The 11,023-nt window shown below is 38.8% G+C and overlaps 1 protein-coding gene across 2 annotated transcripts in view; it reads right to left on the bottom strand.

The window, feature by feature from the left end:
* The window catches only part of ATL1 (atlastin GTPase 1), a 64,988-nt gene that overhangs the window by 5,332 nt on the left and 48,633 nt on the right, over positions 1–11,023 (bottom strand). For both annotated transcript variants that reach the window (XM_045798795.2, XM_045798806.2), the window contains exons 7-11: positions 8,211–8,303; positions 6,990–7,128; positions 2,383–2,510; positions 1,243–1,299; positions 285–356 (exon numbers count right to left, since the gene is read on the bottom strand). In XM_045798795.2, the coding sequence (XP_045654751.1) occupies positions 285–356; positions 1,243–1,299; positions 2,383–2,510; positions 6,990–7,128; positions 8,211–8,303 (489 nt within the window). The remainder of the gene's footprint in view (positions 1–284; positions 357–1,242; positions 1,300–2,382; positions 2,511–6,989; positions 7,129–8,210; positions 8,304–11,023) is intronic.

Raw genomic sequence — 11,023 nt, 5'->3', positions numbered from 1 at the left:
AAAGAATGAGCTCATTGAAGAAATACCGATTTTATTTAAAACATAATTTAAGGGGCGCCTGGGTGGCACAGTCGTTAAGCGTCTGCCTTCGGCTCAGGGCGTGATCCCGGCGTTATGGGATCGGGCCCCACATCAGGCTCCTCCGCTAGGAGCCTGCTTCTTCCTCCCCCACTCCCCCTGCTTGTGTTCCCTCTCTCACTGGCTGTCTCTCTCTGTCAAATAAGTAAATAAAATCTTTAAAAAAAAAAAAAACCACACAATTTAAAATATTACTTAATTCTTACCTCTTCCATCTTTTTGTGGTATGTATCCTTGGCAGTTGCCACGGCTGCTAAATTGTTAGCTTCTGCTGTGGCCTTTGGACAAAGTATAAAATATGATGTAAAATGGAATTCATATTTATTAACCCTTCACAGGCAATTCTCATTTCTGAGTATCAGGTGCAAGAAATGTACAAGGACACAAGGCCGTGAAATAATTTGAAAGTATTGAAGTATTTCCACTACATTTTAAAAAATTTGTAAAATTAAAATTTCAAAATACATAAAAACAAGTTTACTCAGTAAGCCATAGTTATAAAAATGAATTTTCATTTGGAAGATTTTTTTTCCTCTTAAAAAATATTTTTAAGCCTCTCACCAAATGTGGGGGGAAAGCTATAAGCCCAAAGACACGGGAAATAATACAAAGTACATTCTGTGTGTCCTAATATACATACAAACATGCCTTAAGTTTAAGGACTGATACTGATAGAACAATGTACCACTGATTTAAAAAAAAAGGATCCATTAAGAACTTAAAGAAATTGTTTAGGTAAGTAAGGAAAAAGCTGGTGTCTCCTTTCTTCAATGTTTACTTGTAGAAATCACTTGTTTTAAACCCAGACCTGCTTTTCTCCTTGCGCCACGTGTGAACCTGAGCCACAGCAGGAGTCTGTTTTCTAAACCAAGTCTGTACGGAGAGAATGAAAGCTTTGCTATAAAGTGCGTGTATGTCAGCACAGGTGAGGCTCCTCTGTGTGCATCTGAAAATATCTGAGCACACGGAGAGTAGTTAACAGAAAAATAATCTTCCAATAAATCATCCCCACATTTGTATTAGTTAATTTCTGACGGCCAGATTGGAGCATATCTTCAGCTTAGCACAGCATAAGGCTAAGGACAGCTTAGCTCTAGTGACAAGTGGATTTTAAAATGTCATGGCTCCCGATTAGTAAGTACCTGTAACGTGAAAAAAAACTACCTGTAACATGGATTTGGGATGTGGTAATTCTTCACCTTGATAGATCTTTATATAAGCCTTAAAAAAAAGAGAGAGAGACTCATGTTCAAGTAATTCCATTTACTATTTCTCCAATTCTGTTAAATTGTGTTCTAAAGTCTAAGGTCTTGACAGTTTTGGGAACAATTCTCTTTCTCATTTTAATTCCCCCTTTCTTAGTTATGTTCCTTTTTCCTGAAGTGTCCTTTTCACACGTCTCCTCTTGCCAACCCTACCCTTCTTGAAGGCTTACCTCACTGCCCCTCCTCTAAAACTGTCTCACATCGCTCTGCCAGAAGTACCCTCTCTTTCTCAGTTACTCACAGGCGTTCGTACCTGCTGGTGTCATAAGCCTTATGGGATACATTTCTGTAAGCGTCCTTAATCTCCTGCTGAATTCTAAGCTCCTCCACAGTGTTAGGCACAGTAAGAATTCACATTTCAGGTACATAAATAACATGTCATTTATTGCTAAGAGTGATGAAGATAAATAATCACGCAGGAGGTATGGACAGTATTTGAAATGACAAAAATGTGAATTTTAAAAATTGGTATTTTAGTCTTTGCAGCATCAATCCACAAACCAGATCGGTAACTGAAACCCCCCCACCTGTGGTTGGTTAGAAAAAAAAAAAAAGTTTAGTATTCAGTGCTAACCTAAGGTAAACAAGTAAATGCAAATTTAAAATAATTCCACTTCAGATGGGCCCTTGGTGCAGAGAGAGGCAATGTGGAAGAATTTTCTCCAATAGGAAGGCAAAGTACAGCCCCTTCGGGAACATCTTCAGTAGGACGTAAAATTCTGTATAGCTCATGACTGAAGACTACATAATGTTATGGACCTTGAGCTACACCTTCTCCCCCAACAAAAAAATAGACTTTACCAACTCTTAGATATATTCACACTTCAAAATATATTTCTCTCAAGATAAAGTTAACTCTAAGCATTTTCTTTAAAATTTTAATTTCAGAAGCAAGCTGCTCTTGGGAGTCTAATGATTTTTTTATTTTTATAGATTCCGCATAACTTTGCCCCCATATTACAGAGTCTATAATTTTTTGTTTGTTTGTTTCAGGTAGGAACTGCATTCTAAAACAGTGCTCTAGAAATGAGAGTGATACCTTGAAGTACTCCACCAGACCTCGGCAGGTGATTTTGCTCCCATTGATCTCTTTAATATCTAGGCTCTCAGGACTAAGTAGCCAAGGAATGAGTATTTTCAAGTTTTTGATGAATTCATCATCTATTTCTACAAGTAAAAGCACATTCATCATTACTTTAAAAATCCAATCCAGTCCTCCATGCCATGCAACAAAACATCCTTTGATTTCCTCCATTTCTTCCCCAGTGACAAAGCCTTCCCTCACTGTCCCATCATCTAAACAAGTCCTGCGGCCCACTTTTCTCAGGTCAGTGACCCTCCTGCCTGAACTGCTACCGCTAGTCTTTACTTCAATTACATATTTACTCACCCTCCACCCATAAAATAGCTTTCTGGATGTTAAATGTTAAATATTTTACACTCTATCCACTTAACCATTTAAGTTCTGATGTACTGAAGTTTGTTGGTGGTTTTATAAATGGGGAAAAGGCCAGATACTCAGTGGCTTATAAGATGTATTCCCTCCAGAAAATGTATGCTGAAATGGCAGTTTTTAGGGTACCCACCTTATGAACAGTGTACAGAACTGGGTAAGGCGTGATAACTAGAACTCAAGTTCAGAAGAATAGTGATGGTGACGCCACCGCCGGTGGTGGAACTCACCAGTACAAATTAACATGGCAAGAGGCGGCCATGGAGGCAAATCAGAGGATGTCCGAGTTGTTGACCTATCACGTTTAGGACAATTGATTACATATCCTCACGTTACAGCATTAGGTTTAAGCTTAAACTTACACGTTTAGCAAAGTAACACAGGAAATACATCTTCAGAGGAATCTTTTGAACACAGTGATAATTTCTGAAATCATTCTTTCAAAAGATAGAAAAATAGACCTACATAAAAAGCAAGATATGTCCAGAGGTTTGATATCTGAGTAAATGTAGTAACTGCCTATAATTTTTAAAAGTCTGAATTTCAGCAGAGTCACTGAGTTTTCAGGCTTTGGGACTGGTGATTTCTGAGGTCTTAAGGATAAAGATTCAAACCATGTATTGTGTTTGCATCTCCCTTGCTTACGATCACAACCCCAGTATACACTAAAATACCAGTTCACGTAAGAATTCACGTTTCCCTTCTCTTGCTTCCTGCTTTTAGAGTTGTAGGAGCATAATGTTGGAGACCCTCAGACTCATTTTACTTCATGCTTTGTACACCTCTGAAATTTTAGTGCCCATCTTTTATGAGTACTTGAATAGGAATTTATGCAAATGTATTTTGCTGTTTGCATTGTACCAATTTTTACTGATAATTTTGCTTTGTATTATATTTTGATTTATTCAAATTTATTTATTCCAATTTATTACTGTGGTTTGCTTTCTAGTTAACAATAGTTACTAATACTGGTGTTTGTATTATGTTACCACATTCTGTGTTGGTTTTGCTGCCTGCTGTGCCTCTGTATTCACTGATACTAACAGGTTTTCTTTCTTTGCTATATGACATTTTTTTTGCATTTGTGGAATATTACTATATATCTAGAACGTATGATTTCTTCCTGAATTTCTGTATAAAACAAAAACCTTTCTCATTATAAAACGACTTTAAAATCACTTCTAACACATGTATTTAAATTCCACCCCCCCCATTCCCTTATAAAATTGGAATGGAAAAAGATATACTTGTGTGTCTAATGCACCAGCAAGTGTGGTTAATTATCATTAAATTAAGTAACCAGCATATAACCACATATTGGGATTAAAAATGTGTCTTGAAGATGGCGCGAGCCACAGTCTTTGTTGTCATTGAGACTATTCCAGTTTTGGATTCAGAAAGTACGAACCACATATTCGTAACATACCCAGGTGGTGAGCTCTTGCTGACAGTATTTGTTCCTCACAATAAACACATGACCCGGAACTTGTGCAGACCAGGTCAATTTACAGCGGTGTGCTAATGGGCTCTGGCCCACCGCAAGAATGCAAACAGACATGTGTGGGTAGATGATTATTGGGGATGATGTTCTGTTTCCATCATTTCTTCAGGAATTCTTGCCATAAGAGTAAAACATGGCGAGGAATTCAGGGGCTGGGCCGAAGGGGTCATCTGTCACAGTCACTGTGGACATGACAACACCCACTACGAGAGCTCTGTGGGGCAGACGCACCGGGGTAGCACTGCCGCGTAAGTCTATGAAGGAAGACATTTTCTCAGGATTACCTGACGGACAATTCGTTAGAAACACCTTTTGAAGAATAACTACCTTGCGATGGTGTTTGGCTCTGCTTCCTGAAGTCTACCTGAACCTGCTAAGGATGTGTCTCCACGGTTCGTGAAGTGGCTACTGCTCACTGTACACGTGGAACAGAACACAGAGCAGCCGCAGAAAGAACGCAGCTCCTGTTAACTGAGAGATTCACTGAGCTGAGAGAAGCATTCCGTGGGCACTCAGAACTGCTTGACTGTAGCATCAGTGAACCTGATCCTTTTGACTTCCTATGTGGGATGTTGTTAAATTAATAGCCGTTAATTTGAATCATAGCATTATATGTTTCATATAATACGGGAAATGGTAAGACTATTTCAATAACGTGAAGAACCATGATTACTATTGGTAGTGAGCTAGAAAGTTATTTCTATAAGTTTGTGAAAGAGTATGTGAGAATTATCGTCGAAGAACAATCTTTGCACAACTGTTTATCTAGAGACATTTCTTCCCTAGAGGAAGAAAGTTATTCAGAAGCCGACCCTCTGGAAAACAGCATAGCCAACGGACAAGACATCCTGGATAGAAACCACATCACCTTAGAAGATTCAGAATGGGATGGAAAAACAATGTGGATAGCGGACTTTCAAAACCGCCCAAGGAGAAACTGAGGCTAAGTAGAACACTTCGGCGCACACACAGATTCAGCAGGAGTCCCACAAAGCCTCATCGAAATGCAACTTTGATGGGCACCTGCAGCTGCTTTTCCTTTCTTTTTCTCTCAGGCCAGCCACTTCGGTAAACTCATAATGGGGGGGGGGGTTGAGCCTCTAAAGCAATTGTATGGGTTAATATGTGTTTAGACATGAGGGTAAAATTTGAGGGAAACAAATCTGTTAAAAAGGCGGATCTGCATCTGTGTGGTTTGTCTTACACTCTCTCCCTGAGCTCTTTCACTGCACAACGTATCGGTTAATTTCAGAACTGCAGCTGTACACTGCAGAGGGGAGCGAGCTGGAGTACTCTCCTGTCCAGTAAAGGACTGTTGTTGAAGGCCTGCCCCTCCCCTGCCTGCTTACGACTCCCCGACCCCTGAGAAGAAAGAGGGGCCTTGTGCGAGCCCTCTCTTTATGTCATTTATTCAAAACACACTGAAGGCGTTAGGTAGCTATACAGTCCCAAGAGCTCTGTGCTCACGGGTGGGCTGGAATTCGTAGGTGATAGTGAAATGACAGGATCCTGCAGTTCCGGCATGAAAATGTACATACTGCTGCCTGTTCTGTTACATAAAGATAATTTAAAACATGTATAGAAATAATGCTGATGATTGAGCAATTTGGGATTCTATTTATGATACCGTCATAGTTAAATATAAGGTATCTGAGTATAAACGCCATGGATACAGGGGGAAAAATAGGTTTGCTTTTCAAACCTGTCAGTTCCGTAAAAGTGGACGCATGTTATGTTGTCCCCTTTTAAGAGGAATTTTAAAGTCCTTTGAGAAGGGTTGTGCGGAAGAGCGTGTTATGTCACTGTCTCTCCAACCCCCGCACAACGCAGAAAGGCCACAGTAAATTAAACAAATGTCTGAGCTCAGTGGCGTGTGTACTCAATGCCAGGCTTATAAGTAAGAGTCAGAAATGTCTTTTTACTACTTTGTGTTAATTACAAAGCAAACATCTAAAGACCTGGCGATTATTTACTAGGAAGTACTCACTCCTGTTTCTTCAGACCCCTATGTCCACCACATCGAGCCCACCCCTTTTTCTAATTAGTCGAGTTGCTTGGAATCTTAAAATGTTAGTAATGCCTCTGTTTGACAAGCAACTACTATTATTATACAATTAGTATACATTATTTCAAAAACACTCCAGTGCTTTTGGGTTTTACAGAAACTGGTCCTCATCCAGAAGAGGACTTCATTTTTAGTGAAGCTTTCGATAACTTATAAATTAAATTCTTCAGTAGCATTTTCAAAGAGCTTGAGTTCAGAATTATGCAATGTTTCTTTCGATCTCTAATTATATAACTTACAATAATAATTATATGACTTATAGCATTCGAATAATATAGACATCTATCTTTCTCTAATGTAAATAAGGAAAATTTAATAGGAAGACATTAAGGAGCATTTCTCAATGCACAGAGGCGAGCATCGGTGAAAAGGGAAGAGTCACTGCCTCCCAGGTGAACACAGGATTTTGCCTCTTTTCTCCTTGTATGTATTCAGTACCCATAGAACCCTCCAGTTCACCAAGGAGGTACTCAAGCCCCAGCCCAGGATTCCCAGTCCTCTTGACAATTTTTAATCATCAGCCTCACATAACTGGATAACCTAAATTTGCAGCTGTAAGCCCAGTAGACAAAATGATAATTTTATAACCAGGATAAGTAACGTAAACATATTCATTAAAAGACAAACCTTTCAGTTTTCCATCGAAGTTTGGATTGGTAGCTACTTTTAAGCCAGGATGAGGTAGCAGAAAACAGGAAATTTTGGTGAAACAGGAATGGATGTGTTTTCGAACATTCTGTAGTTCTTCGTGCTGGTTCCCTGAGACCTGCAGTAAATCATTCTAAAGTTTAAACTACTTTCATCATAAATTGAACTCCAAAAGAATTCTGCGACATCGTATCTTCGCTACGTCTGTCTAGTCCCACAATGATAAAAATGACATGACAGGGCTGATACTAAAGAAAAAATAGTCTTGGGGGAATGGCCATATCTAAGTATAGCATACATAAGGCATTATTATTAGAATTAACAAATGTTTACTCTTTTGCTAACTCAGATGGGCCTTCCCATTTTTTAGTACAAATTAGTGGGGTTTTATTCTACCTAGTTCTTACAAATTCCAATTTTAATTCAAAGTACTCACAGGAAACGTGAATAGATCATAAGATATTCCTACCTTCTTTTCAGGAGATACTCAAGACAGCCTCTTGTCACCTGGTAGGTACACATTTAAATTCTAGAAAGGCATCTGAATATTTGGGTATTTATAAGCTACATTGTCCCTGTTTTTTCCAATGTATTTGACAGTTAATAGTACAACTACACTAAAGTAATTATAAACCTAAAAAGATAAGCTAAGAGATCATGAGAATCATGAAGCCTTATTTAATCTTGATTAAAATTTTTTCTCAATAGTTATTTGTTGTGATATCTGTCCAACGTAAACAATTCATTCAATACTGAACTATTCTGACTTTGAAAATGGAAAATCCTTTAATTTCACTTTCTGTGAACTATTAGCAAAATGTTCTAAGACTGACTTTGGGGATTTCAAAATTAGATATTTCTGTTAAATTGACTTTTAAACCTCTACTGAAACATGAATCCAGATATTTGTACTGTCAGCCTTCAATGGATTTAATTATTCAAATTGAAAGATTTATCTTGGAACAAATCATTGTTTTGTAGATATCTACAGAAGAATTCTAATCTGTACCATAATTATTGATAATATTTAAAACCGTAACTCTGAAAGTATTGTATTAAATATCAATCTTTGTTCACAGAGACACGAGAAGAGTCAAATAAGATTGTGTCTAATACGTATCCATCCTGCAGATCGTTCAACAAAAATAATTCTCGATTTTACTGCTGGTGAAATTTCATGCACCTAAATATCTAACAAACCTTGAGGCGTTTTTCCAAGAATTTGGAGCCACCTTCAGCTCCATATGAAAATTCGTATGGGAAACTCCAATCCCGAACAAGAAATATCAGACTCTAAGAAACAAGAAGAAGAAAGGATTGATAAGGGGATTTTAAATGGCCTCCCTCGGCTTTATATTGAAACCAATTAAACATTATTATTATCATTTGAATAGTGTTCTACACCACACTGTGGAATTATAAAAGCAAACATAAAACCTTTGAAAGTTTCTGAGCAATCTGTTCCCTGGGAGATCATCCTTCCTGTTCCCACCAAGTGAAAACAGAAGGCTGCCCCAAAACTGATTATAGTCACACAGAGCCACTCAGCCAGTTTGAGGGCACCTCTCTCATCTCTTGGTGGCGTGCATGCATCTTGGCAATTTGGGGACAGCTTTTATGAAGACTCAAGTTTTATTGGAGGAAAATTTTACCATCTCTTCATATATCTTTCCTCTATTACATTTGTCCCATTCTCTTCTTCAGGGGCTCTCCGTACACACACACGCTATGCAGATGGGTAAGAATCCAGGTTTTATAGGGCCCAAAGCTTATACAATCTGTTGGGGGGAGGGCTCAGTGAGAAAAAGAACATGTAATTGGGCTTGAAAGTGAATATTTACTTAGAAAGAGAAAAATAACAAATTACAAATTTTTAAAAAGCTGATGAATATGCAAACACACAGACAATCCAGAAAAAAACCTAACATACCTTAGTAATAATTTTTTTCCTACTGTTTTTGGCTACAAATGATTTGATCACTTCATCATATGATGATTTTGTTTTTGTTTTTGTTTTTAAAGATTTTATTTATTTATGTGACAAAGAGAGACAGCCAGTGAGAGAGGGAACACAAGCAGGGGTGTGGGAGAGGAAGACGCAGGCTCCCAGCAGAGGAGCCCAATGCGGGGCTCGATCCCAGAACGCCGGGATCACGCCCTGAGCCAAAGGCAGACACTAAACGACCCAGCCACCCAGGCGCCCCATGATTTTGAAATAATTTGTTAGAAAGTGAATTCAGTCTGTCCTCTAACAAGGCCACATTTTTTATCATAAAAAATTATTAGTGATAGTTTAGAAATGTTACCATTTCACAACTTATTTGTAATGCCATGTACATTTTTAGTTTCCTCATCTGTCAAATATGGACCCTAATGGCACCCACCTCACAGGAGTGCTAAGTGAGACATAAATAGTGCACCTCTGGAAGGGTGTCTGCACATAGCGCTGTGTTAGCGATGTGATTTTTATTTTAATGGGCACATATTTTAGCAAATGGATAGACCATAGTTTATTTTGCCATTATCCTAGACGTTTTCCAGTTTTTCTATTATTCTAAGAAATGCATTGATAAACATCCAGCTGAATATTTGTTCACATCCAGAAGGATTTTATCAGGGACTGCGCTTCCAGAAGTAGAACAATCATTAGAATCATTCGGAGTCTTTTAAACATATAGAATTCTTGGGACCCACCCCAGACCTCTTGAAACCAAAGTTAATAGCAGCTTTCCTTTAAGTGCTTATTAAATGCCAACCACAATGCCAGGAATTATACACATGATATTTCATGCATTCCTGCAACAGCCAAGAGATAGGTTATTATTTATGATTCTTTTCAGAAGAGATAATATAAAAAGCCCCACCACCTGACATTAAGTGACGCGGCCAATGGCACAGAGAGATGGCACAGCTAGCATTAAGCTGGGCCACTTCAAACCCGTGCCGCACAGCCTCAGCGGGAGGACCACACAGGTACTGTAGTTCAGTCTGACGTCTGCTCAAAGCATGCTTTTTCTTTTTTTTAACATTTATTTATTTTAGACAGAGTGAAAGAGTGAGAGACAGAGAGAGACGAGTGGGAGGGCCAGAGGAAGAGGGAGGGAGATTCCCACACAGACTCCGTGCTGAGCATGGAGCCAGAGTGAGGCTTCATCTCAGGACCATGAGATCACGACCCGAGCTGAAACCAAGAGTTGAACACTTAACCAACTGTGCCATCCAGGTGCCCTAAAAGCATGCTTTTATATGATTAAGAGATACTTCGATTTTAGTTTCTGGAAAAATGTAGGTAATTGAGAAAAAAAATTAGTAATTTTTATGAAATTAGCTATCTTTAAAGGATTTTTCTAAAAGTTTATACCTTCTGAGCTTCTAACTGAATCTTTATTTTAGTCTTCCTTATTAAAATGTGTTGATATATCTTTTTAAAGATTTTGTTTATTTATTTGAGGGGGAGAGCGCACAAGGCAGGAGAGCAGCGGGAAAGAAGCAGACTCAGCACTGAGTGGGGAACCCAGAGTGGGGCTCAAACCCAGGACTCTGAAATCACAACCTGAGCCAAAGTCTGACGCCCTATTGACTGAACCTCCCAGGCACCTTTGTTGGTATGTCTCTCAATTCTCTTTTAGTCTCTGGGTTCTTCCTCCATTTCTTCTTTCCCCTTACAGCTTATCTGTTAAAGAACCTAGGACTTCTGACCCATAAAGATGAGCATAACCCGGACCTTGTTGACTGCATATTCACAGGCAGTTCAACAGGTTCTTCTGTCCTCTGGATTTTCTGCAAATTGGCAGCTGGGTACAGAGCCTTGATCTCAGGTCATATTTTTTCGGCTGAGTGCTCTTCTAGCAGGAGGCACACAGTGTATGATCATCTGTCCTTTGGTGAAACTATGTCATCTTTGTTTATCTGAAGTCCATTCGTCAGTAGCTTTCTCATAAGGGCTCATAAAAACAATATTCTTTGCACTGTTACATGCTGATAAGTTTGGGACCTGTTATAACAGTTGTGAC

The sequence above is a fragment of the Ursus americanus genome, chromosome 35 (genome assembly GCF_024610735.1).
Source record: "Ursus americanus isolate L20-20 chromosome 35, mUrsAme1.1.p, whole genome shotgun sequence".
Lineage (NCBI taxonomy): Eukaryota > Metazoa > Chordata > Mammalia > Carnivora > Ursidae > Ursus > Ursus americanus.
The sequence above is the reverse complement of the archived record's forward strand: the minus strand, read 5'-3'. Positions and strand labels throughout refer to the sequence as shown.